The 27,161-nt window shown below is 55.9% G+C and overlaps 1 protein-coding gene across 4 annotated transcripts; it reads left to right on the forward strand.

Annotated features, from left to right (window-relative positions):
- The first annotated feature begins 1,042 nt into the window (after positions 1-1,042).
- Positions 1,043-27,151, forward strand: NHSL3 (NHS like 3). Of its 4 annotated transcripts, none has more exons than XM_040468156.1 (7): positions 1,043-1,209; positions 20,423-20,593; positions 20,678-20,733; positions 21,027-21,150; positions 21,731-21,847; positions 21,939-24,503; positions 24,934-27,151. In XM_040468156.1, exons 1-7 carry the CDS (start codon positions 1,122-1,124, stop codon positions 24,954-24,956), a joined length of 3,144 nt encoding a protein of 1,047 aa, XP_040324090.1. In that variant the 5' UTR covers positions 1,043-1,121; the 3' UTR covers positions 24,957-27,151. The 4 variants fall into 4 exon arrangements, with proteins under 4 accessions (XP_040324090.1, XP_040324080.1, XP_040324098.1 ...); XM_040468146.1 differs by lacking the exon at positions 1,043-1,209 and adding an exon at positions 8,935-9,120; XM_040468164.1 differs by lacking the exon at positions 1,043-1,209 and adding an exon at positions 18,329-18,478.
- Positions 27,152-27,161: the final 10 nt, after the last annotated feature.

The following is a 27,161-nucleotide window of genomic DNA, read 5'->3' on the forward strand; positions in this document are numbered from 1 at the left end:
GACGAGCCGGGGGGTCCGGGCGGCCCCCCGCGCAGGAAGAAGTCCCGCTCCGGCGCGTCCGGCCTCCGGCGCGCCTTCAGCTGGCTGCGGGGCAAGCGGCGCAAGAAGAAGGCGGCGGGGGCCGAGGGCGCCGAACCGGCCGCCCCCCGGGCCAAGAAGGCTGACGACAAGGCCAGGAGGGCCAAGGGTAAAGGCCGAGGTAAGGCGGCCGGGCACCTGGGCTGCGCGCGGGGCGGCGCCGAGGGTGCGGCCAGGGTGGCTCCGCCAGGGGTCCGCGGCGCGTTGGAGGGGTGAGCCTCTAGGCACTGGGGCGGGGGGGAGCGAAGAGCCCGGGGCTCAGCCCGAGCACCCCCATTCTGCGCGCCCCACCCCGCCAGCATCTCCCAGAGTCAGCCCGGCCCCGTTCTGGAGAGAAGGGACCCCCGGCTGGGGCAGGAATCTCCTGGTTTAAGCAGGAAGTGCTGGCAATGTGGCTCTTGGGACGGTGAGGCAGTCCCCCTCCCCCAGGCTCACCCAGGTTCTGCCCTCTGCTGAGTCAGGGGGTCAGAGACTTGGCTCTGGCCTGGGGCCCATGGGAGAGGCAAGTGGCCTTGCGTCTCTGGTGGGGGTTCCTCCAGGTCTGGAAGGTCAACTGCACTCAAAAGGTGTTTCAGCCCCACAAAGGACCCAACGTGGGGCATAGCATGCTTTAGGTTCTTAACTGTGTTAGCTTTTCCCACCTGGCTCCCCTCACCACTCCCCTGGGCCAAACCGCAAACATCCACCTCCTGGGGTGGTGAGCTCACGGATGAGAACGAACCATGGCGCCCCTCCCCATCACTCCTTCCCCCAGGCCTGGTAGAAACATGCCAGTGTTGGAAGCGTGCTTACAGACGGGGGAAACTGAGGCCCAAATTAACGGAGAAGCTGTATCTGGGCTGTGACGGGTACTTAAACACAACAGCCAATTCCCTGTCTGTGGGCTCTCTGGCCTGATGGATGGGCAGCCTGAGGGGAGGTGGGGGGGGGGGCGGATGGCTGACTTGGCTCATCCCTGCTGGGGTCACTTTTCTTTCGGGCACTTGCTTGGTTCTTTTCTCATTTCCCCCCTCTGTTTCTGTCTCCCGTTTGAGGGGTAGGGCATGAGTCTCTGCAAGAGGGTGGGGCTCCCTTGGGGCTTGCCTTGCTCTGAAGTCTACCTTCCCTGTGGCTCCTGCTGCAGTGCCAGAGGTGAGGAAATGGCGGTGTGTGCGGGCCCATCCCATCTGTGTTTACCCTCCCAGTGTCCTTTAACCACCTCCTCTGCAGGAGAATTAGAAGGAACATTTGAGGGGTCAGTCAGGAAGAGGGTGAAAAGCCTCTTGTGTGATTGCATCCGGCCTGATCTTCCTTTTGGATGAGGGCCCTGCTCCCCTTTGGCCCAGGCACAAATAGAAGTCAGGGTGCTGGGGCAGGGATGGCTGGGCCAAGCCCTGAGGGAGGGTTTGGGTGAAGGGTGTTTCCAAGGGCTCTGTACTCCCAACTGGAGGCCCGAGTCTGTCCTAAGGCTGTCCCACTGGGATTTGGTCTGAAGTCATCCCCCTCTCAAGAGGGCTTGGGTCAGAATTGCAGCAGGATGGATTGTGGTCAGACTGTGAGGATTGGAGATAGAAAGCTAGTGGTGTACCCCAGGGAAGTGGACCCATTTCCCCAGAGACCAGCCTGGAGGCAGGGGCTGGGAAAGCTGATCCTATAAGTCCCTGCTCCAACCTCCTGGGGTATCTGTCATTGCTTCAGTGGCTAGGCCTCCCCCTGCGTTGTGTTTGGTATCCAGTAGCACTGGGCTTTCTGGGCAGCAGTCGGCCTGATTTGAGCCCACGTGCATGGGAAACACCTCCCTGCCCCTGGCTGTTGTTTCCCCAGGTCTGGGGGTGGCCCTGGGTATGACTGGAGGAAGTCCTGCTCCATTTTGCTCCAACCTCCTATTATTCCAATTGTTTCCTTGTCACCAGCCTGGCCCAACTTCTTTTCTGTTTATTAAGAGAAATGAATCCAATCTCTCTAATCTCCACTGGCACTGCTGATCAGGAAGGGGAAGCCCAAAGAAGGCTTAACTATTTCTGGGGAAAATGTTCAGAATGGAGACTGGGGAAAATGGGAAGGAGGAATATACAGAAAATTCTTGAGAGGTTAGGAGCTTTTGCTGGGAAGCTCCCCCATCCCAGTCTCTGAACCAGAGACCCAGAGATGCAGGTCATGGCTCCCCTAATCCGACTCCACTACAGTTAAGATAGGGAAACTGAGCTTAGAGTAGAATTTTGAGCACTTGTCTTCCAGGACTGCCCTGCACAGACTTAGAAAGAAAAGAGAGGAAATCTGACAATTATTGATTATTCTGAATGTGCCAGGAGCCCTTTATCCATTATCTCATTTGAGCCCATTTGCAGATGAAAAAATATTTGAGGCTCAGTGACAGTGAGTGCTGAATTTGCCCAAACTCGGATTTGAACTCCAACCATCTGCCTCTCCAACCGGTACCGTTTTCATAAATAAGACATACAGGTGGGACATAGACCGGGGGTAAGGCTTAAAGATCTTTTCATCCAACCCATTCTACAGAAGGGAAGAGGTCCAGAGAGAAATAAGGGAAGTTGACAGAGTGGGAGGAGTATGAGCGTCAGGCAAATAAGAGTCCAGATCCTGGCTCAGTTGCTCGCAAGCCCTGTGATGTTGGGCAGCAACTTCTCTGTGGTCCCACTGATTCCATTACTGGCTCAGGGAAGACAGGGGACCTTCTCACAGGGGTGACCCTCTGGTTGGATGTTGCCTTGGTGGGTTTGTGACTCCAAGATTTCTGTCTCTGTACGATTCTCAAACAAAAGAGGGGACGTGAAAATTTTGCGAAAGTGAAGTTACCACAAAAATGCAAAGGGTCGCTATTAATCACTTGAGCTCTAAGGACCCAGTCTGGAGGGAATAGGCTCAGGGCTGACAGGACAACTCTGCTGCCCCTCCCAGGCTATGTGACACCCGCAGATTATTAAACCCCTCTAAGCCTCAGTTTCCTTATCTGTAAAACAGGGATAATAAATCCTGGCTTTACAGGGGTGTTTCAGGGACCCAATTAGATAACAGCCATGCAAGTGCTTTGTGAAGCTGTGGAGAAAGGTCTAGAGGGTAGCAAGTTTCTGCGGTTGTGATGCTGAGGACTTGGACATTAGCTGGTCCATGTTTGGAAATCCACTCTTGGTTACGCCTCAGATGCCCATGGTGGTAGTGGTGATGATGATTGAGGCAGGAGCCACAGAAAGAATCTCACCTCTGCCCAACAAGAGGACTCAGGCATAAGAAAAAGTAAACAAATAAGAAGCCATATTTTCCAGAAATATCACCTGGACTCCAGACAAGTATGTGGGGAGGAAGTGTTTCTGGGACAGATGCCAGGACTGGAGCCCAAATAGATAATCAGGGGAGGCTCTCTGCAGGAGGTGAGCAGCGCAGAAGAGCAGGGTGCCGGCGAACTTGAAGACGTAACAAGAAGGCTGCTCTCTGGCAGACCCCGGCTGGGCATCTTTATGAGTGTTATCCTTTGTCCTCACAACAGCCTGAGAGGTGGGCAGTTATTACCATTTATAGGGGAGAAAATAGGTCACTCGGCTTCATTCATTTGAAAAAGACCTATCCTTTACTATGTAGTGTCAGGCACTGTTCAGGGTAACGTGGATACCTGGGACAAGACAGGCAAGGTCCCCACCTGCATGGAATGACAGAAGCACTCAGTCGGCCTCCAGAGGCCACAGTCTCCAAACAAAACAGTATGAGGCTGGGTGTGTTTCTGACTCTGGAGAGGAGTACATAGGAGGATGTAGCCCTCCCGAAGAAGGTTACTCGCGGGCAGTGGACAGTGGCCGGGTGGGGAGTGGGATCATTCTTGGGATCAGAGTTAGAGGACTTCAGTACTCAAAGAATTCAGGAGCCACCTTGCCGAGTCCAGCAGACTTCACCTGAAGAACTCTGGCCACTCAGGGAGAACTGCCCTTGGTGTGGGGTTGTGGAGAGACTCCTGAGTTTGAGTTGTGCTCTGTACACGTTCTGTGGCACCCCACGGTGGGCCACACGTGCCCCGTCTTGACAAAGATGGGGTTTCATGGCCTCTGACAGCCTCTCTGGCTCTAGAATTCTGGTTTAAGGATGGGCTGGGGCCATGAGGGTGGGAGCTATGCTCAGGAAAGGAGAGGCTGCCTTTTGGCCGGTCATGTACAAGACATTGGGACCGAGTGGCCTAGATATTATAGTAAGGAGGGCCAGGAGAATAGTGTGAATAACGCCATCTCTCTCTGCTGAGGAAGGGACCTGAGGAGCTCCAAAACAAAGTCAGGACCCTAAGGCACTTTGGGTAATGGACACTTTACCTATCTAAGGACAGGAGAGTGTCTGTTTGCTTTTCAGTAAACACTCTATGTATTTCCACATTCTGTGCCATTGCATGTGCCGTCTCCCCTACTTAGGGTGTGCATATCTTCACTTCTCTATCCACTGAACTCCTGCTCATCTCTCAAGGCCTGGCACCAGTGTTCTCATCTCTGTGATGGCCCCCAGGGAACTTACTGCCTCCAGACTAGGACAGGGTGCTTAAGGGATTTGGAATTGGACAGTGTATGTTTTTCTGGCCACCTTCTTGGGTAGGACATCTCAGTGTCCTTAGCCTGGGGCCTGGACCAATTTGTTAGGGGTAGGTTTCTCTTTGCTGTGGGATACGGCCAATGGGGGAGTGACTTCCTTAGAGGAATCTGGGACCACCTCCTCCAGGCCCCTGTGAAGGGATGGGCATTATCTGCCTTGGGCCCAGATGGGAGAGGGTGCCTCACTATTGTATTTCAAAATATTGATTAAGTATTTAATATTGGGTAATAAGTACCTATACTATGTGCCAGGCATTGTTCTGGGGATGAATGAGAGACAAGGTCCCAGTCCTCATGAACCTCACAATCTGAGGGAGGAACCAGACACGGAACAGGTAATGAAGGGTCAAGAAGTGTGACAAAGGAGGGAAGCACAGTGATCCCAGGGGGATATCAGGGACGGCTTCCCAGAGGAGGTGACATGTAAACAAAAATTGAAGGATGAAAGGAAGCTGGAGTTGAGGGATTTGCAGTGCTGGAATCAGGCAAGGCACCTGCAAGGAGCTGGGGCCAGCTGCCTGTCTGCGTTCTGTGGGTTGCAGGAATCACCATACCTCATAGTTTTAACACCCTGGGGGCAGGACTGGGTTGATGGTCCTTTCCCTCTGCACTGCCCAGCACAGGGCCTGGTGCAAAGTGGCTTTGGGTAATAGCTAGGTGATCTGATATGGGCCCCAGAGCATGGGCATCTGTGGATCCTAGATGCTCAGAGTTGATGGCCTGAGATGCCGCAGGCTGCCATAATGGCACATACAGATGGGCAGCTGAGGCCCAGAGGACTAAGTGTCTTGCTCAAGGTCACACAGCCAGCCAGCATTAAAGGTGGAGCAGGAACCCTCACCTGCCAGGCTGACCTTAGCTTCCCTACTCCTTTGTTCAGACTTCAAATGGAAAATCCGGCCCCAGAGAGGTGCCTCTACCAGGAGTGGGATGAGATGAGCAGGAAGCTGAGTCCAAGAAGGGCTCCACCCCCTCCCTTACCTCCAACACCTTCAGGGGCTCATTCCAGCTGCCTCTCCCTCTCCCTCCTGATGGAGGCCTCAAATCCCCACCCATGGCACACATCCCAGTGTTCTGGAAATCCCCTTCGGGCTAGGATGGGCCCTCCCCCCACTATTCTGTCCGACTCCTGCCCCTGAAGCAGGGCTGGCAGCAAAGTTTGCTGAACTGGGGTGGCTAAGCCCGGTGGCCAGAAAAATCTACACTCTTGTCAGAAAAGGACAGAGGGAGAGCCTCCCCTTACCCAGCTGTCCCCTGGAAATCCCCTTCTCCCCAAACCTCAAAGCTGCCTCAGCTGCTCCTGGCCTGTCACATGCCCATGAAAACTAATGAGAGGAGGCATTGTATATTGTTTGGGCCACCATGACGGTGGTGGGGCAGGGAGAGCAGGTATCCACACCTCCACCTTCTGTCAACATACCAGCGTACCCCAGCATACCCCACGGCCACCTCTAGGCCCTTGGCTGACTTGGGGGAGGAAGTAAGTTGGAAGCAGGTTGGAAGCAGCTACTATGGGCCGGAGGGGTGAAATCGCTGTTGGGTCTCTCCCATTAGTATACTCCACTGTCTCTGTGCTTTTGTGTTTACTGCCCCCAGGGGCTGGTTCATCAAGGGCTGTCAGCCCTACTCACAAGGTGCCCAGCCCTGTGATTGGCATGGAGGGGAGACAGACACAGCTCAGCTTGCGAAGGGTTTAACCCCCAAATTTTCTGGCACAGTGCATAATTCCCAGAAGGCTGCTGCTGGGGTCTGCTCCAAACAGGGCCCCCTGTCTGCTTAGGACACCCCTCTCCTCCAAGCCTCTAGCTAGGCGAGGTCTTCACCATGGTTCAAGAGAGTCACCAGGCGCTCAGCCCAGTGTTGTGGTTTCTAGGAGTTCTGGTCTTCCATACCAGCTACGTCTTCCCACAGTCCTACCCCAGGCTCTCTCATGCTCTTGGCTGTGGGCAGTACTATTTCTCCAGGATCCTGGAGCAAGCACAGCCTCTGTAGTGAAAGAACGTAAGACTGGGACTCTCCTGCCGGTGCCTCTTCACCTTTCCCAGTACTTAAGTGACATCATCACCACCTTCCTCCACGTCAGCGGGCCAGCCCCACCGTCTCTGCCTCCACCAGGTCCTGTTCAACACCACACACAGCAGACGTGCTGCGTGCCCGACACTGTGCTGCGTTTGGGGTTACTGAGAGGAGGGAGGCGATCAGTGTCCCCGAGGAACTTGTTTTCTGGTTGGAAAGGGAGATACCACACCAAGCTGTTGTCTCGAGACGAGTGTTGGAATGGTGTTGCAGAGGGTGCTGGGGGGCCGTGAGGTGTGATCAGTTCTATCAGAGTGCAGCACTAGTGCCTGTGGGAGCACAGAGGGCTGAGCTGGGGGAGGAGGGCTGCAAGGAAGACTTCCTGGAGGAAGAGACTGTCCACCGGGATCTTGAGGAAAATGAGGAATCTTCCAGGCAAAGGTGGAAGAGGAAGAAGCGTGTGGGAAGGCTTGGAGGTGTGTATGGGTGTGTGTGTGGCAAGCAGTTTTGTGCACCTGGAGCTCTGATGAGGGGTGTGGTGGGAGATGAGTTGACCTGGGGGCAGGGCAGTTACTGCAAAGCCTCCTGCAAAGGCCAAGGCACCTGCTACACTCCAGGCGTCCTTTGAAGTTCTTTGCATACACCCTCGCCCAGCTTATGTCAAGAGATCTGGACGTTACCCTTGAGTGTTCTCTTTGCTCCTTCATACCACCTTTCTCCTTTATGGGCCCCATCTGTAAATTAGGGGAATTGGGCTAGCAGATACTCCGAGGTCTCCCAGCTTTGACGCCAGGACCCTCTTCTCTGCAAAGCGGGAACCTGGTGCACACATCTTGGTATATAGTGTGTGCGTGATGAGTGGATGAATAAAATATAACCCCTTGGGGACTGCACTGTTGTTAATCGCAAACTCTTAGCAAGGCATGGACCTGAAGGAGGGTGGGGCTTGACTCCCCAATTTTGCAGGGAGGGACAGGGTGCCCTGGAGCCACTGGGCATAAGAGGCAGCTTGGTGCAGTGGACGGGCTTACCCAGGTGGCAGAAAGGATGAGCAATATGGGGATTAGAACTGAAGGCTCTGGACTTCTAGCCCAGCAGTCTCTCTGCTACACCATGCTGCCCCTAGTAGGAGAGACAGGGCAGAGCAATGGTAAAGGAGAGTCACTGCCTAGGCTGCTGAGCCCTGAGCACAAGGGCATTTATGAGGACACAGAGGTGAGGATAGCCTGGCGGCCTGGAAGGTTTTTAGAAGAGGTGAAGCGAGGCCTAGGTTTGAAAGATGAAGACTTGTATAAGGGGAGATGAGTGGGGGGCACACACACATGAGTGGCCTCACATGTTTACCTATACACTCCGTTACTTACACACACAGACACAATGTGACAGAGCCTGCCACAGTTACGTAGGTGGATACACAAAAGCGCATATCCAGATGTTTGAAAACAGACTCAGTGATATGGATAGATGCACACGGATGATTACACAGAGGAACCCACACGTTCAGGGTCACAGGTATGTACACAGGTACACAACTACACAGCCACATTCAAGCATACAGTTACCAATGCCCAATTACATGCCCTCCTTCAAGGTTATGCAGAGGCACAGATAAACAGTAGGGGTAGTAGCATGGATCAGTGGGTATTGGAGTCAGTCTGGGTTTGAGCCCTAGCTCTGTAGCTTACTGATGTTCGACTTTGGGCTAGTCAGCTGACTTCATGGAACCCCTATTTCCCCATCTGTAAAACGGGGATGATAAAACTACCTACCTTATAAAATTGTTTTGTGGCATGAAAGCAGTTTATCAGAGTGCCTAGCACATAGCGCTATATAAAAGGATGTTGTTATTGAAACACTATTAAGACAGAAATACAGTCAGATCGATACATGTGTACACACAGGCACAGAGACAGGAGATACACACACAGACACGTGACACTCACGGGGTGGTGGCTGGTGGGCCCCAGCAGCAGCGGGGCTCCGGACCCCCCTTGTCTGGAGACCTGGCCCTCGTTCTCTGGGCGCCACTGCAGTCCTCAGAGAGGCGGCCGCTGGGCTGAGAGAGCTGGCGACCCGCCTGCCCCACCTGGACACGCCGGCCTTTCCCGAGCGCTCTGGGTGGGGTGGCTCAGCTGGTCTCCCAGGTCCCGGGAGGGGTGGAGCCTACGGGACGCGCGCCAGGCCCCGCCCCTCCACCGTCCCCGCCCCCGGCCCGGCCATTGGCCGCAAAGCCTGGAGGCGTGGCTGAGCTGGGGCTGGGGGCGCCTGCGGTGGCCGCCCGCGCGTCTCTCTGCTTCCCTCCCGGGGCTGCGGGCCCGGCGGCCGGGCTGGTTGGGCTGCGCTAGGGTTTCCGCGCCGGCTCCCGCGCCCGCCATGGGCAACTCACACCACAAGAGGAAGGCCCCCAGCGGCCCCCGGGCCCGCAGCTTCTGGCGGTTCGGGCGGTCGGCGAAGCGGCCGGCAGGTAGGGGCCGGGGGTGGGGGCGGGGCAGGCGGGGAGGAGGGTCTCCCTGCCGCAGCCGCCGCCACCGCTGCTGCCCCCTCCCGGGGCTTGGTGGGTGTGAGTGTGGGGGGCCGGGAATCCCCCGCACAGACCCCACCCCTCACATGCGCAAAGAGACACGCGTACATGCGAATACCCACGGGCGGGCACGTCCATGTTCACAATTTACACAGTCACACACAACACCCACTCAAATGTACGGACATGCAGACGCAAAATCGCATACACGTTTACACCCACAGCGTCGTTGTAGAACGCACAGACCCTGAGACAGGTACATACACCTAGGTATACGGTTTACACAGCCACAGGAATTATACCACACGCGCAGATTCGCACACTCGCACACACACATCAGTCATGTAGGTACAGTTGCCCAGCGTCTTAGGCACATAGATGTACCCACGGGTTCAGAACTGCACAACCAACCAGACTCCCACACTCAGGCTCAAAGACCGACCCTAAGGCACTTTTACACACACACACACACACACACACACACACACTCACACTTGTTAGCCCCCAACGGGCTGAAAGTTTGCAGGAGGGACGGGAGACAAAGGTGCAGGAGAGAAGCAGGAAACCAGGGGGCTGGAGACTATGGGCCACCTCCATTTGGCGTGATTGGGAGTTGGACTGGTTCTTTGGGCTCTCTCCCCACCCCCACCTGCGTCGCCGCTGCCTGTCGTCCCCCTTCCCCCTACCCGCGGTTCCCGTGGTCGCTGCCGCATGTCCCCCCTTTCAGTGCAGCCACCGAGCTGGAACGCAGCCCTTCCCGGCGTGCTGCGGGATCCCTCCGCGGGTCACATTCCAGCCTCCAAGTGGGGGGTGGGTGGAGGGGGAGAATGGAGAAGGCTTCCAACTCTAGGGTTGGGAGATAGGATTCCTGGTTTCCCCCAGCAGGTGCGACAGTTCAGGGTATCCCCCAGAGTCCCAAGGGTTGCTGGAGGAGGGGCTGTTGAGGGTGGCCAGTTCCCTTACCTGGTGAATCCAGAGATGGGGTAGGGGCTGGGGGTTAGATCTGCTTTTCCCCCTGAGGAAGATAAGGGGATCTCCAACAGAGGCAGGTATTCCTTCTGGCCTTTGGGAGTGGAAGAATCTTGGAGAAGGTGGGGTGGGGTTCCTTTGGCTGTGCTGGGAGAATCCATCCATGTCTTCCCAGGGTGGCCCACATTCCCAGAGGTTCTGAAATGAGCCTGATGATCTCATCCCTCCACACGGGGGCAGGGGGTGACAGATAGAACCTGTGCTGGGAATTGGGGGGTCTGGATTTTCAGTGTGACTCTGGTATGGGCTCTGGTGACCTTGAGCAGATTGCTTTCACTCCTCTGGACCTCCTGGCTCCCACGGAAGGGCCTGTCTGTGAAATTAGGGGGGCATAGCTTAGGCGACTTCGGGGACCCTTACGGTTCTGTCTAGCCATTTTATGGATAGAGAAGGTGGGCTTGTCTAAGGTCATGTGCTAGTAGCGGTTTGAAGAATAACAGTGATGATCAAAATAACAGTAGGAAAAGGGTTAATTATGTTCTGGTAGACTCTGAGGATTCCTCAGAAAGTGGATTGATGAGAGACTCCAGGACCCTCCAGTAGTCTCCCTGTCCCAGCAATCCTGAAATCTATCTGACCACCTGTCTCTCTTAGATTCTGCACCAAGGGGTGGGGCTGGTGCAGGGCTCTTCCCCTGCTTTCCCGTGGCCACTCTAATCTGATGGTTTCCTGAGAACCAACTGTGGGTGCTGACTTGTGACCATTTGTGGTAGGAGAGAGAGAGAGATGAGAGGACTAGGTTTACAGTCTCTTGCCCACTAGTCCCTGTGCTCTTACAGTTCCTGCTGCAACTCAGGCACCAACCAGGCTTTAAGGTGGTCCTAAGAAACCAGAAAGCAATGTCAAGACAACAGAGAAGTAAGTGTGGGGGCTGAGGAATATCCAGAAGGCTTTTGGGTTGGGGCTAGTTTTAGAAAACTGGAGAGATGGTCTTAATTTGGCCTTCGAAGAAACTACAGGGTTGGAGGGAGTCCTGATTGTTGATTAAATGAGAGAGAGATGACCAGGGATGCTCTTCAGCTCTGGGAAATGGCCATGAACAAAGGCAAGAGTTGAACCTGAGCATGGAGGCAGGAGAGAAAACTGGTTGAGGCTTCTTCCTTGTGCCTGGGAAGAGAAATTCCATTGTGAATGCAAACTTAAATCCCTTTGGTTTTACTTGTGCTGAGGATTGTTAAGGCTTTCTCAGCCTGGGCTTCTGCCCAGGTATGGGACTGGGGTTCGAGTACTTATCCATTTGATTAGTTTGTGAGAGGATGAGGGAAAGGATGCAAGGCAAGCAGAGAGGGCAGGAGTCTGTAGACCATAGGGAGCCAGTGAAGGTGTTTGAGCAAGGGAGGAGCCTATGAAAGTGTTGTGTTGGGAAGATGGCGCCAGAACAGGGCAGGTGCAGGCAGGACAGGTTGGGGGTGGAGCAGTGAGAATGGAAGCTCAAGAGAGCAGTCTGGAGGCTGTTGCAGTAATCCAGGGGAGAGGTGGTGAGGTGAGGGCTAGGGACAGGGTGGGGGCTGTGGGAGTGGAGAGGAGTGGCAGTTGCAGACACACCGAGGAGGAGGCGGCAGAAGTGATAGGACCTGGGATTAATCAGATGTTGGGCGTATGGGCCAGAGAGGGCTGTGGAGGCTTAATGCTCCAGACTGCTTTGCTGGGGGGGTTGGTGACAGAGATAATAACTCAGAGATAAAAATGAGGTTCTGTGCTAAACCCTTTCGTCAGTTAATTCATTTGTCCCCCAACAGGTATAGAAATAAGCTGGAAGCCATTATCCTTCCCATTTTACAGATGAGGAAGCTGGAGCTTAGAGAAGTGAAGTCGCTTCCCCAGGGCCACTCAGCAAGGAGGTAGCTTTGAGATTCAGACTCAAGCCTATCAAATTTTAAAGGCTGTGCCCTTAATCAGTTTAGGAATAGATGGGTTCCTTCTTATGATTGAGGGGCCTGCAGGTCCTCTGGGCAAAGAAAGCCCGAGGCCCTGGGGGTTTGGGGAGCACAAGTGGAGGAAGCACTGTGGGAGAGGGGCAGGGGTTGAGGACAGAGCACCGAAGCCCCCCAAGGGCTCAGAGAGGGAGCAGGTGAGAAATGGAAGGAGAACTGAGATTGAAGGAATGGCTGGTCCATTGGATCAATGCCCTTAGATGAAAGGGAATGGTAAGGGTGGACAGGGAGAGGCCTTCTCACTGCTGGAAAGATACTAACCTGCTGGGATTGTTTGGCCTTGGATCTCAGGAATCCAACCACACCCCCGTCCCTCCCCAGGCCCACTGGCGTCTGGTCTTGGGAAGTTTGGGGGATTGGTGAAAGATGTGAATTGGGAGTCTGGGAGCATCTCCCACCATACCACCCTCCTCTTTTTTTTTTTTTAATTTTTTAACATTTATTTATTTTTGAGAGAGAGAGACACTGAACATGAGTGGGGGCAAGGGGCAGAGAGAGGGAGACTCTGAGCTGTCAGCACAGAGCCCGATGCCAGGCTTGAACCCAAGAACCGGGAGATCATGACCTAAGCCAAAGTCGGATGCTTAACTGACTGATCCACCCAGTTGCCCCTGATCCTCCTCTTTTTCCCAGACATTGTACTGTCAGGTTTATACACAGCCACCCCCTTCCCCTGCCCCCGTGGGATTTATTGTTTCCATCTTGCTGATTGGGAGATTGAGGGAATAGACTAAGTCATTGGTGGAGTCAGACCACCTGGAATTCTTTTCATCCCTCCCCCTGCCTCTGTACTTGGAGCACCAGGGGTCTTTGGTAGGTCCCACAGCTGGGAAAAGTCCTGTTCCTCTTACTCACCTACCCCCCAGCTTCTCCCTACATCTCCTCCCCCTTCCTGGGAGAGATTGTGACCAACAGTGTGTCTGGACTTGGTTGTGGAAAACTTGGGCTTGCAGACAAGGGGCTGGCCCAGCCCTCTCTGGTCGCAGGGATCACCCCCCCCCCCCACTGCTGCCCCAGGCCCTGACCCAAAGTGGGGGACACTACCCTCCTAGGGGCAGAGCCCGCATGCTAAGGGACCTTTAGAGATCATTTCTCCGACCCTCCCATCTCATAGATGAAGAAACTGAGGCTCGGAAAAGGGCACGTACTGGCTCAGCATCATGCTGCAATTGAGGGGCAGTGAGAACTCAAACCTTGAGGCTCTTGACTCCCAGGGCCCTGGGGTCTCTGGTCTGGGCTTGGAATTCCCTTCCCTCCCAAACAGGAGGATTAGGACTAAGTCACTGCGGAGCTGATAGGGAACTCTTGTTAAAGTGTCCCTTATCAGGCTTTATCTTAATAATGGTCCTTAAGGCCACTTGGGATTTGAAGAGAGCTCCGGAAGTGGGTGGGAGTGGAGGCCTCTGGTGGCATGGGAAGAACAGGATTTTGCAGCCAGTCAGAGCTGGGTTCACACACCCTGAGTCTGCCAGTTACTAGCTGTGTGACCTTAGGTAAGTCACTGACCCTGAGGGAGTGCCTCTGTATGGCAAGGGGGATTTAGTGAGATCATGTGTGTCTCAATCAGTTGGTACTATCAATACATGTGAGTTTATTATCGTGTTACCAGTAGAAAGGCAGAGGGGCGTGAGAGAGACCTTTACCCACCCCTACACCCTGGAGAGGCAGAAGCTCCCTTGAGGACCACACTTTGTGCTTACACTTGGTTGTGTGGCTTTGGCTTTCCCAGCTACTCCATCAGGTAGGTGTTGGTCCTTTACAGATGAGATTGAGGCCCAGAGAGGCTGATTCATTTGTCCAAGGCCTCTAATCCAGGCTTCCTGATTCCCAGGCTTTTCCCCTCTTGACTTCATCGTGGCTGCCTCTCCGCCATATATAAGGTAGGGATAATTGTGCCTTGAAGGAACAAAGGAAAGGGTTTTTGGAAATTGAGACTCGCACCCTGGCCCAGAGAGATTATTATGTCATTGTCAGGAGCAGATACTGACCCGGAAACTCATTATGACATTTATTAATATTATTGTAGCTAATTCCTCCCTGCACTACTGCTGGTTCCTGCAGCCGCCTGAGGCATGGGATCCTCCTCTCCTTGTTGGGGCACTCCCTGCCCCCCCCCATATTTACCTTAAAACCGGCCTGTCAGCTCTGCAGCTCTGCTCTAGGGCGGGGCTTCCCACTGAGGGGAGGTAGGAGGGGGATTTCCCTTCTGCAGAAGTGGGGTGCAGAGCTCCCCCTCTTTGGGCAGGGACTGAGGCTGCATGCAGCCCCCCTGATCCCTTAACTTCCTTGGACTTAGGACCATTGCAGTGTTTGGAGTGAGACCCAAGTTCCATTGTGGGCTCAGCCACTTCCTGGTTGAGTGACCTTGAGCAAGTCACTTTCCCTGGAGCCTCCTTGTGCTCTTTGTGAAAAGGGAAGTCAGACATACCTTTCAGGTTTTTTGTTGGGTGTTCTGTGAGACTGAAGAGAAAGAGAAACTTCCACGTGAAGGTTTTTGTTATACTCATTTCCCTTTGTCTTGGAGAATAAAATCTCCATACGTTCTGGGTTCTGCTCCTATTGGAAGGCCCTGGGTTGTTCACCAGTACAGAGGGGCTTAGGACCTCTGAACACCCTGAATCCTGGCTCCCGGGCCTGGCCAGTGGTCAAATGTGGTGGGGTAGCGGGGTCAGGCCCAGGCCTGGAGGGCTCCAGCTCCTGAGTAAGGCCACCTGGGCAGCTGTTGGGGGCCCCCCCCGGCCCCCCCGTCAGTCCTCTCCCCTGAGTCAGGCCTGCCTGGCTGTGGGCGCGCCACCACCCCCGCCCCTTGCTCTGGAATGGGGCAGGTTGAGGCCTCACCCCATGGAGGATGTTGCCAAGACAGTGTGTACGCATGCGCACAAATGTGCCCTTGGCCTTGGGGGTTGGGGGCTCCCTCCCCCTTTCTTCCCTGTCCCCAAGCTCAGGAAAGCCCCACAGTGGTGGGTACATGCACCTGCCTTTGTGTACACACAGCCACCTGGCTGGGCCCTGCGTGAGTCTGCGGTCCTGCTCCTGTGTGAGGACACGGACTAGGGTGGCCTGGGTGTGCTTTGTGGACGTGGTCCTGCGAGCACCCACCTGTGTGTGGGGGGGCCCAGTGGGACATTTTGGAGGTGCAGGCGCACATACTTCTGCTGGTTGGACTATATCTGAGCTCACAAACTTGCATGTGTGCTTCCTGATGTGCCCTTCATGTTAGGGGGTGTGGCCGAGAGCAAGGTGTCTTCTCTGATCCAGGAAGCTTCCTTCCTCCGGCAGGTGGGGGAGGAGGGGAGGCGGAGGCTGCAGGCTGAGCCAGGAGCTTCAGCCCCAGGCTGCACCTCTGGACTGTGCCAGGGCAGAAGGCTCTAAATACAGCCTTGGGCAAGGTCCTTCCACTCTCTGGGCCCCAGTTTCTTTGTGAGGTCCCTGCCCTCCACTGGAGACTCTGGTTGCTGAGCTCCACCCTAAGCAAGTCACAGGTGTGTGGACCCGAGCCTTGCCTTGCCTTGCGAGGCTCAGAGAGGCCTCAGGCTCTGGCCAAGCTGTGGGTGTGGGGGGAGGGGTGTTGCTGGAGCAACCAGATGTTATCAAGTGTGAGAGCCTTGGATCCTCTGGGACTTTGCAGCTGTGGCCCTGACTGCCAGCTTGGGCCTGAGACCTTGAGCTGATGTTCCCCCATGCCCTGAGTGGAGCTCAGCCCTGAGTTTCCTTGGTTAGCGGGTAGCTGAGGATGACTGTGTCCTGTGTGGGTAAAGCCTTCAGTTTTGGAGCCAGCCAGGGCTTGGGAAGTCACCTAGCTCTCGGAGCCTCACAGGTCCATGATCAACAATGGGAGAGAATCCTCGAGAACCTGCCTCCAAGGGCTATTGTAAGATCCAGGAGGGCAGAGACTGCCTTCCCCCAGCACCTGGCATTAATCACCCTACAAGTATGAGGCCTATTGCTCTTTTCAGTCTGAGTGGGACTAATAAGGGGGCAGGTGAGTCTGGCCTCAGAGAGGGAAGAGGGGAGGCTGTGGCCAAGAAACTTTGAATTTCTGGGGATGAGAGGGTCCCTCAGCCCTTGTTCAGAGGGGAGATAGGGTTTGTAGCTGGCATGGCAGACAGAGCATAACTTTTGGATTCCAGTTGTCCTGAGTGCAAATACCACCTTGCCCTTTCCCAGCTTGCCCCTTCTAGCCTCCATTTCGTCATCTGTAAAAGGGGGACAAAAGGGCCTATTTCCAGGATGCCTGGGTGGCACAGTCGGTTAAGTGTCCAACTCTTGATTTCCGCTCAGGTCATGATCTCGAGGTCGTGAGGTCCTGAGGTCAAGCCCCGCATCGGGCTCCACACTGGGCTCAGAGCCTGCCCAAGATTCTCTGTCCCACTCCCTCTGCCCCTTCCCAACTATGACAGCATTTTTTCTCTGTCTCTCAAAAAAAAAGTGCCCACTTCTTAGGATTGTTGTTTAGATTGAAGTGATTTGTGGATTTACATACTATCCAGCTGCATAAAAGTTTGTTTTCTAGAGAGCAAGGGCTCATCCTCTGAGTGGTCTGAGAGGTGGGGCAGCGAATGGGGAAGGGGCTGCAGAGGGGTCTTGCAGCATGAGAGCCACTGTGAATTCTTAGATCCTTAGGGGCTCAGAGAGAAAGGTGTGGTGAGAGAGGAGTGTCCTGAGGTTAAGTTTGGGGGACAGCACTTCACAGACTTTCTCTTCCACCTTCTCAGCTACTCTTTTTGGAGTTGCCCAGGGGATCTCTTAACACTGTTCCTACCCAGTTTAACCTTCATTGTTGACCTCCTGGGGCTCTTTGAATAAAAGCCAGACTCTGCCATGGCCTACCGGGCCCCACCTTGACCTGGCTCCTGTCATTCTCTCCCTTGCTCACCGTATTTCAGCCCCACTGGCCTCCTTTCTATTCTGGGAGACACCCCCCCCCCCCCAACTCCTGCCTCAAGGCTGACACTTGCTCTTCTGTCCCTAGGGCTCTGTGCCCAGCACTTGCCCTGGCGGGCTCCTCCTCCTTCAAGTCTTGGTTCCAATGTCCTTTCCTTAGACTTTCCTTGATGCCTCTTATAGGCACCCCCTTCTCTATCATAGCTTCCCAGTCTTCACTAATCTAAAATTATATTGTTAGTCTACCTCATTCATGTATTCATCAAATGTTTATTGAACTCACAGTATGTGACAGGCACTGATTTAGATGCTAGGGATGTACTGGTGACCAAGACAAAGTTCTCCATTTGCTATAGCTCTCAATACTAGCTCGATAAATACTGCTGATTGAATGAATGGGTACAACTGTCTTATAAAGAGGACTTATTGGCCTTGTTTCCATTTGAGGTCATGACTTGTGTGTGATGGAGCTGGATTTGAACTTGAGCCCGACTTCCCTCCAGTTCCCTCCTCCCACCTTCCACTTTTACTGCCCTCAGCTGTGAGCTGGTTTCTTGGCTAGTTCTGTTCTCCCTACCTGGTGATTCATCAGAGTCACCAAGTCACAGAGTGAGGGCAGTGGGAAGGATCCTGGGCTGGAAGAGCAGGAGGGGGGACGATGAAGCCTACCTCTGCTGTGTGACCTTGGATAGTTCATAGTGCTTCTCTGGGCTGCTTCCACCTGACCAAAGTGGGAAGAAAGTCCCAAACATACACAGGAGGAGTTGTTCCCACCGGCCACTGTGTTTCTGCTCTGGGCATCTCCCTGGCTTCCTAGTACTGTGTCCTGGGCTGTGTCCCAGCGGCTTTCGTCAGTGAACTTGCCATCACAGGCAGTTCTGGGCTGCCTGGCTGCTCCACCTCTGAGTTCCTTCCCCAGGGAATTACCCTCACCAGCCAGGAGGACTTGGGGATCATGCCAAGTGTATTTTAGTGGCTCTTCCACCCACCGTCTGGCAGCTGGGACCCCTGCCATAGCTCTGGCCCCTGATGGTTTAGTAAAGGACTTGGGGACGGGTTAATGGTCTGCTCCTGGGACTGAGTGTCTTCAGCCCTGCTAGTCATACTCTCCACCAGAGCCGAGCATCTGCAGACTCGGGGCCTCAGTTTCCCCGTGAGAATCTGGGATGGTTCTTGCTACTGCACTCCACTTGAGGGGCGGGGTCGGTGGGTGGGCGGGACCAGTGGCGCAGGTGGGAGGAGGACCTGGAGAGCAGCCCCTCCCCCTCCCCTGCCTGGCGCTGGCTCTGCAGCTGGGCGGGCGACTCGCACCACTCGGTGCTGGGTTACGGTGAAGGCGGCGCCCGGCGCTCCGGAGAGGTCGGAATAGGGGACGGCCCGAGTGGCGCCCGCAGTCATGGTGGTGTTCCTGGGCCGCCGCCTTCCGGTGCTCCTCGGGCTCTTTAAGAAGAAGGGTGAGTGGGTGTGGCTGGGGAGGGGGAAAAGAAGGACCCCGACACTTCTATTTGCCAGAGCCTTCTGTGAAAAGGGGATCAAAGCCGGGGAAGGCTAATGGGTGGGGGATGGGGGGCAGTAATGAGGCCAGACTACCCTGTCCTCCCCTGTGCCTTTGTCCAGCGGCTTTTCCGCTGCCTTTGTCTGGGCCCTGCTTGGGTTTGGGAGGATGGATCCAGATGTCTCTGACCTTGAAGCCTGCAGCCCTTGGGTGAGACTGCCTCCCTTCAGGGGTACCCACGCTGTACTGGGTACATCCCAGTACTTCAGTTCTGAGAGGCAGGGCACCCTCTTCCAGGTCAATCAGCATGTGTGGAAGGATGGGATGTGGGGAGCAGAGAAGAGAGAAAAGTAGTGCCCCTGGAATTTGGGGTGTGATCATTGAAACGCTGTTTAGAGGCCAAGGTGGGGCCCCTAGAGAAGTTTTGGAGGGCGGGGTCTATGCCTGCTTACTGCTTCTCTAGGAACTGGGCTTTCAGGCCTGGATTAAGACATGGGGGCCATGGTTTATCGGACTTTCGCCGGGGGTGGTCGGGGGGGGGGGGAGGCGGGCAAGCAAATGTCCTTGGTTGGAGTGTGGTCCAGGTGTCCCCTCTGGGAACCTGGAGTTTAGTCTTGGCTCTGATTTGCTGGATGACCGTAGGCAAAGCCTTTCCATTGATCTTGTTTCCCCAACTTGTAAAATGCAGGGATTAGGTGAGACTCATTGGGATTGTTGGGAGACTTAGGAGCTCTGACCTTGTAGGGTTCCTGCAGGTTCCCTGGGCAGGAGCTGGCTGTTGAAGAGTGGGCCAGGGAAGAAGAAATGGGCAGGTGTCTGAGCTGAAGACCCTCATCCTGGGGCGTGGCCCTTTAAAGGGCTTGTTTTGTTCCTGCCCCTCTCTACAAGGTGCTGCCAAGGTCACATGACCCTCCCAGCGCTTTTGCTTATGTTGTGGGTTCCATTTAAAAGGGGGGCTGGGGCTGCAAAGTGCTGACACAGCCCCCTATTCCCAGGATTAGATGACCAGCTTCCCCATGGGCGGGGCCTGTAACAGGATCCTTTGTAATGGATCCCTGGCTCCTTTGCACCAGGGGTTGGGGCCTCCAGGAGAGGGGGATGCCTGGGACTGTTCTCCCAAGAGAGGCTGGAGCTGCCTTGTCTGGGGCTAGAGGGGCCCGGAGGAGGGCCTTCTCCCCTCCCCTTCTTTCCTCTAAGGGATAGCCACATGGGTGAGTAGGGGACATAAGAGGCCATGTCCCTTATTTGTCCCTCCTACCAGGACTTCCTGGGAATTCTGGTTGTGACCTCTGAAAGCCCACACCCTTTCCTGGTGTCCCACAGTGTCTTCCTGGGCCTGGGCCAAGGGGGTGTTTGAAAGGGGTGGGTTTTTTTCTGTAAAGTAAAGCTCGGGGTGTGGAGGCAAGACAATGTATTTGCTACGGGCTATGTGTATACAGGGTGCCTTACATCGGGCCCTGTGTGACATGTGGATACACAGTCGTGTATGTACAGAATGGGAACTGTAGCTGTTGTGTATAGACCTAGGGGATGGCTGTGTTCTCTGGGGGCCCCTGTGTTCGATGTTGGTTCCCAGATGTGTTTATACTGGGATGCTGTTTGTGTATGTCCTGAAGCCTGTGGGTGTTGTGTGCATATATGGTGGGCTTGTGTGCCCTGGGTATGGGGAACTTTGTGTGGTGTGGGTGCTCAGATGTATACTCTTGGGTACAGTTTGCGTATGTGCATGGGGGCTGTGTGTATCGCGTGTATAACTCAGGACTCTGGGTTGTGTCTACAGATTGGGGGAAGCAGGCCTTGCATGTGTGTGCAGGGACCGTGTGCAGTCTTGGGACTGGGGGTGTGTTGTGGTGGAGCCTGTGCATCCCCAGGCCTCACTTCTCTTCCTCCTCCGTTCCGCTAGGCTCTGCCAAGGCTGAGAGTGACAAACGTCTAAGTGTGGGGTCTGGCCAGGGGCCAGGGTCTGTAGTGGATGAGCACCAGGACAATGTCTTCTTCCCCAGTGGGCGACCGCCTCACCTCGAAGAGCTGCACACGCAGGCCCAGGAGGGGCTCCGTTCCCTCCAGCACCAAGGTAGCCTTCACTTCCCCTCCAGTATCCCTCTTAGCTCTCCAAGGTCAGGGACCTAGCCCGACACACTTTTCTGGTGTCTTCCAGAAAAACAGAAACTGAATAAAGGTGGTTGGGACCATGGAGACACCCAGAGCATCCAGGTGAGCTCTGCCCCCAGCTCAGTCCTGACTCTGCTTTTCCCTTCCGGCTGAATCTCTGGCAAGTATGGTCTTTGAACCCTTTTGGATCTCAGTTTCCTTTTTGTATCACGAAGGGCTGGACTAGATGACCCCTCAGGGCTCGTCCAGCTGATAACCCGCTCAGTGCTAGGTGAAGCTGGGGAGAATCCAAGTCAAAAGTTCCAAAGGGAAGCCCTGAAGAGGCAACAGCAGAGGCCCACGTAGGCCTCTGGGATGTCTGAGGCTGGGGCCTGATCTTCTTCTTCCCTCGACAGTCCTCCCGGATGGGGCCAGATGAAGACAGCATCTCTTTCTGCAGCCAGACCACATCCTACACGGCTGAGAGCTCCACAGCAGAGGACGCTCTCTCCATCCGCTCAGAGATGATCCAGCGCAAAGGTGTCTGCTCACCAGCCGGGATTCCTGGCGGGGGGAGGGGGCATTGGGCGCTACCTCGGTCCCAGCACCTGCTCCTTGCCCCATTTCCTCTTCATCTGGCATTTCCCAAGGCTCTGTGAGTCAGTGAATCCAGGAAACACAGTATCCTGCGTTTTTCTTGGAGACTCACCCTGCACGTTAACTGCAAAGCAGGACAGTTAGGAGTCAGGAAACCTGGGTTTGAGCCTGGTGTTGCTGCTTCCCAGCTGTGTGACCTTGGGCCAACCCTTAACTACTCTGATCTTTGGTTTGATGTTCTATAGAAATGAGGTTAAGAGTACTTACATTATTGGAACGAGTGCCAAGTGTTCAGCATGCTAACACATAATAATTGTTCACTAAGTGGAAATTATCACTGGAAATTATCAGCCTTCTAGAAAAGAAGTGTTTAGCTTTGTTTAACCTAGCTTGGCCCACGCCTCCTTGATTATGGAAATCTTTTTTTGCAGAGCACTGATTAGTGATTCCACAGAAGTAGTGCTCTGCAAAATGTGTCCTGAGACCTGCTCTAACGGTTTCTCTCCCCTGGACTGGCCCCCAGGGTCCACCTTCCGACCCCATGACTCATTTTCCAAATCGTCCGGGAAGTCGGGGCGGCGAAGGCGCGAGAGGCGGAGCACGGTGCTGGGACTGCCGCAGCACGTGCAGAAGGAACTCGGTGAGCCTGGCGGGGAGGAGGGCAGTGGTGGTGAGTCGGGAGCTCTGGCTGAACCCTCCGCTGACCCCCCGGTCCTCCCTGTCCCTCGCAGGTCTGCGGAACGAGCGTGAGGCACCAGGTACCCCTCGGCCTCCTGGTCCTCGGGATGCCGTCCGCATCCCCACGGTGGATGGCCGTCCAGCGGGCCCGGCTTCAGGGACAGGGGCCCGGGTGTCCCTGCAGGCGCTGGAGGCACGGGCCCAGGCCGGTGCCGAGGCCGAGGCCATGCTGCAGCGCCACATCGACCGCGTCTACCGGGATGACACCCTCGTTGGGCGGTCCACAGGAGCCCGGCCCCCGCCAGTGACCCGGCCCATGTCCTTAGCGGTGCCCGGACTGACAGGAGGGGCAGGGCCTCCAGAACCCCTGAGCCCAGCCATGTCCATCTCGCCCCAGGCCACCTACTTGTCAAAACTGATTCCGCATGCTGTCTTGCCGCCCACGGTGGACGTGGTGGCCCTGGGCCGATGCAGCCTGCGCACACTGAGCCGCTGCAGCCTGCTGTCGGCCAGCCCGGCCTCTGTCCGCTCGCTGGGCCGCTTCTCCTCGGCCTCCAGCCCGCGGCCCCGCAGCCGCCATCCTTCCTCCTCCAGTGACACCTGGAGCCACTCTCAGTCCTCTGAGACCATTGTGTCTGATGGCTCTACCCTCTCCTCTAAGGGTGGCTCTGAGGGTCAGCCCGAGGGCTCTCTGGCTAGCAGTAGCGCGGCACCCCCTCCCCAGGCGGGCAGTGGGAGGGGCTCTCCCAGCGGGGGCAGCACCGCCGATGCCTCCGACACTGTCAGCGTTCGGAGCAGTGGGCAGCTGTCCGGCCGGAGCGTGTCCCTCCGTAAGCTGAAGAGGCCCCCCCCACCTCCCCGCCGGACCTACTCACTCCATCAGCGGGGCTCAGCAGCACCCGATGGGCCCTTGGGGTTGCCGCCCAGGCCTGAGCGGAAGCAGCAGCAACAGCTGCCTCGGCCACCCACCACTGGTGGGGCAGAAGGGACGGGGGCAGCTCCGTGTCCCTCCAACTCAGCAGGCACCTGGGTGCCTGGCTTGTCTCCAGGTGGCTCCCGGCGTCCCCCACGCTCCCCAGAACGGACGCTGTCACCCTCCAGTGGGTACTCGAGCCAAAGTGGTACTCCTACCCTCCCTCCTAAGGGTCTAACAGGGGCCCCTGCTTCCCCAGGCAAGGCCCAACCCCCTAAACCAGACCGTGTCACTTCCCTTCGTTCCCCTGGGGCCTCTGTCTCTTCTTCCCTCACATCTCTATGTTCCTCATCCTCTGACCCAGCCCCCTCAGACCGGTCTGGTACACAGATGTCGACTGCCCTGGGTGACAGGTTTGCCATACCTCCTCACCCCAAGGTGCCCGCCCCTTTCTCCCCACCCCCTTCCAAGTCCAAGAGTCCTAAACAAGCTGCCCCCGCTCCTGCCGCTCCTGCTGTGGTCCCCGGGCCGGTCTCTACTGCTGATATGAGTCCCGAGTCCCCACCGACTCCGCAGACCTCCCTGACCCCGCCACAGGAGTCACCCAGTGCCCCCAAAGACCAGTCACCCCCACCGTCCCCACCTCCATCTTATCATCCTCCCCCCCCACCCACTAAGAAGCCTGAGGTCGTTGAGGCCCCATCTGCCCCAGAGACTGCTGAGGAGCCCCTCCAAGACCCCAACTGGCCCCCACCCCCGCCTCCTGCACCGGAGGTGCAGGACCTTTCCATGGCTGACTTCCCCCCACCTGAGGAGGCCTTTTTCTCTGTGGCTGGCCCTGAGCCTGCAGGCCCTTCAGGCCCCCCAGAGCCTGTTAGATCCCTGGCTGCTTCATCCTTCTCAGTTGCTGTCTCTTCCCAGAGCCAGCTTCACGGTTCCCCAGACCCTCCTCCGGCTCCACCAGCCCCACCTCCAGCTGGTTCTGTCTCGGGGCTTTTGGCCAAGCTCCCACGGAAGGAACCGGTGGGCTGCAGCAAAGGCAGCGGGGTTCCCAGGGAGGATGCTGGCGCACCCCTGGTCACGCCCTCACTCCTGCAGATGGTTCGGCTGCGCTCTGTGGGCGCTCCTGCGGCTGCTGCAACCCCGGCCTCTGGGCCGTCAGCCCCCCAGAAGCCGCTACGAAGGGCCCTGTCAGGGCGGGCCAGCCCAGCGCCTGCCCCCTCCTCAGGGCTCCATGCTGCTGTCCAACTCAAGGCCTCCGGTCTGGCTGCCAGCAAGGACCCTGCGAGTGCCCAGCCCAATGGACCGCCTGAGGTGGAGCCACGGTCTCCCCAGTCCCCTGCCTCTATGGCCAGCTTCATATTCTCCAGGGGCACCAAGAAGCTGCAGCTGGAGAGGCCAGTGTCCCCTGAGACCCAGGCTGACCTCCAGCGGAATCTGGTGGCCGAACTTCGGAACATCTCAGAGCAGTGGCCGCCCCAAGCCCCAAAGAAGCCACCTAAAGCTCCCCCACCCGTGGCTCGCAAGCCCTCTGTGGGAGTCCCGCCATCCACCTCGCCCAGCTTTCCTCGGGCTGAGTCCCTTACTGCTCCTCCCACCAACGGGCTCCATGCTGAAGACAGGACTAAGGGGGAGCTGGCAGAGAATGGAAGTGTCATGCAGCTGGTGGGCCTGGAGGAGCAGAAGCTGGGCCCACCTGGCTCAGGTACGGTGGATGGGGGTGGGGGTGGGTCCCCATCACTGGTGTTGGGAAGCAGGTGTCTGAAGTCCCACTACTGGGAATTTGTTACTGGATCTTTAAGATTTCCCTGGTCTCGGGCTGCCTGGGAAGGGTGAGCGATCACCGTTGATAAGCTAGTGAAGGAGCATGGTGTGTTGGGCTTTGAAGTCAGACCTACTGAGTTTGAACTCCAACTTTGCCATTTTATCTACCCATCCTGGCCTTAAGTTCCTCACCATAAAGTGCAGGGCAATGGTGCCTACATTAGCATGTCAGAGGTATTGTTTGTAAAACATCTAGCTGGTGCTGCCGGCGTCAGTCAGTTGAGGAGGTGAGGATGTGCCATGGGCTCTTAGTAGCCAGAACTAAGCCAAGAGGCCCCTTGCTGAATGTCCCTTCTTTTCCCCTGCCGCAGACCCACAGAACGAGCTGGTCTGACCGCCAGGCACCTCACTGGCACTGCTGACCCATCCCAGGAATACAATCTCAGGGACCTGAGCAGCTCCAAGGATGAGACGATACGGCAGACACTTAACCTAGTAGAGAGGATGCCTGCAGCCTTAACGTTCACAGCCTTCGATATTTATGCAAGCCTGGTGTTGATCCTGCCCTCCAAGTCATCCAGCTCATGCCTTTTCCTCCCTGGATGGATTCCCCTCTGGCAGCTGCTGCTTGTCTTGGCCTTAGCCTCATCTTGAAGGAGGTAGCTGGTGGGAGTGGGTGGCTGCGCCCCCTGCTGGCCCTGCGGCACACGGTTGGGAGGAGAGCACCTCACATGAATTTTTCCTCCCCCCCCCCCCATGTCCAAATCATGCACATACTGTAGTCCAGAATCCAAGCACTTTTGACAAGTGGCTGCATGTCCATCCTCCGGGGCCCATGAAGCCTCATTCTAAGGGCCTGTTTACATGGCGGCAGCATCAGTCCCTGGTAGCCAGCCCATAGCTGGGACCAGTCTGCTCCCTCCGATCCAGTTTGCTCATTTCCTAGTTCTTGGAGGTGGGCGAGTCATTGTATTCCCACAGGTTTCTCCAGGCTGGAGGTAGGAGCGGGGCTGTGGAATTCCAAAGCACAAAAGGGGCAGCAGGGGTTAGCCCTCCTGTGCCTCAACTGACCACCAACCACCTGCCTTCCAGTTCTGCCAGGTGCTCCATGCAGGGGACAAGAAGTGGGGACTGCCTGGGCCCAAAGGAGGGAGGGGGTGGGAGGGAGAAGAAGAGAGGAGGTCCACAGGCTCTGTCCTCAGAGAGTGGGAGGACAGAACAGGGAGGCCTCTCAGCGGGCACTTGGTAATGCCAAGCATCTGCCCCCTTGTTTCACTTGATCAGGTTGGGGTGGGCAGGCAGGCGCAACACTTCAGAGGCAGGAGCCCATGGGCTGTGGCAAAGCTGTGTCCCTTTCAGCTGTGCAGGAAGCCCTGAGGGAGGCGGGTGGAGGGTCTGGCCAGGGGAGCGCTTATTTGGGCAGTGGGCCCAGACCTGGCCCTACAGATTACATTCTCTGACCTTTCTCTTTACTCGGTGCATGTTCTTTCTGCAGCTGCCTTTCAGCACAGGTGGTTTCACTGGGGGGAGCTGACGCTGAGTGACAAGGATGGGAAGGAAGCCAAAGGTGCATTCTATTCCAGACTCTTCCCTAGTCAGTGAAGGGGGTTCAGTGCTCCTAGGGAGCAGGCTGGGCGATTGCCCCCTGGCCATCAGCTTCTGCTACTGAGGTCTCCTCTAGGAATTTTAATGACCTATTTTCAGCCTGTGCCTCCTATCTAGGTAAGCTGGCTTCCCCACTGGCCCCGGTGCCTCCCTTCACAGTAGTGTGACTGCCACCAGGGCCATCCCTTCTGGCCTGATCCTCTTTCCTCAACAGTGACTTGGGCTTGAGGAACCTCACTTTTAGCTGCTTCTGTGGAGAGGCTGAACCCCTCCCAGAACCAGAGGTGGGAACACAGGGGATGTGGTATGAGAGCCCAGGTTCCTGGGGCCCTCCCTCACTGTGGTCTTCTCCCTGTGGCTGTAAACCAGCGTTCTGTAAACCAAGGTTTCCCTTGCCCTTTGGGTAGTGGAGAGCGGCTGCTGGGTACATGTCGCACCTGTCCAGTGAGCCGGGGAAAGAGGAGAGTCAGTCAGTATGCACTGCTCTGCTCAGAGCTCCTGACCAGCCCCCTGGGAACCAAGACCAGGCCAAAGCCTCCACGAAAGAAACCTGGCCCTGGCAGCAGCCTTGGAGCTGTTGGAGATGGAGATGGGAGGGAGCCCAACTTCTGTGTCTCTTCCCCCCCCCCCCCAACGTTACTTGAGCTCCTTATCCTCAGTTAGAATCTTCTGAGCTTGTTTCCCCACTGGGTGGGACAGAGTACAAAGGAGAAGGGAGGATCTAGAAGAGGCAACCCTTCTTTGTCCTCTGGGATAAATGAGCTTGACCTAGTGCAAATGGAGAGACCAAAAGCCTCTGATTTTTAATTTCCATAAAAATGTTAGAGAGAGAGAAGTATATATATATATTTCTTTAAATTTTTGAGTCTTTGATATGTCTATACAAACAATCCATTCCCTCTGCCCTGAAGCCTGAGTGAGACACATGAAAGAGCTGTGTGTGTGTGTTTCATTCAAAGGTGTTAATTAAATGATTAAAACGTGGCTGTGGTTT

The sequence above is a fragment of the Herpailurus yagouaroundi genome, unplaced genomic scaffold (assembly GCF_014898765.1).
Source record: "Herpailurus yagouaroundi ecotype Mexico unplaced genomic scaffold, PumYag 77, whole genome shotgun sequence".
In the NCBI taxonomy this organism is placed as follows: domain Eukaryota; kingdom Metazoa; phylum Chordata; class Mammalia; order Carnivora; family Felidae; genus Herpailurus; species Herpailurus yagouaroundi.

Bases quoted from the DNA above. Each gene is read 5' to 3' on its own strand.
- NHSL3 (XM_040468146.1), top strand. From the start codon at position 9,030: ATGGGCAACTCACACCACAAGAGGAAGGCCCCCAGCGGCCCCCGGGCC. The intron at 9,121-20,422 runs GTAGGGGCCGGG...CCGTTCCGCTAG, and splicing joins GTCGGCGAAGCGGCCGGCAG to GCTCTGCCAAGGCTGAGAGT. The intron at 21,848-21,938 runs GTGAGCCTGGCG...TGTCCCTCGCAG, and splicing joins GCACGTGCAGAAGGAACTCG to GTCTGCGGAACGAGCGTGAG.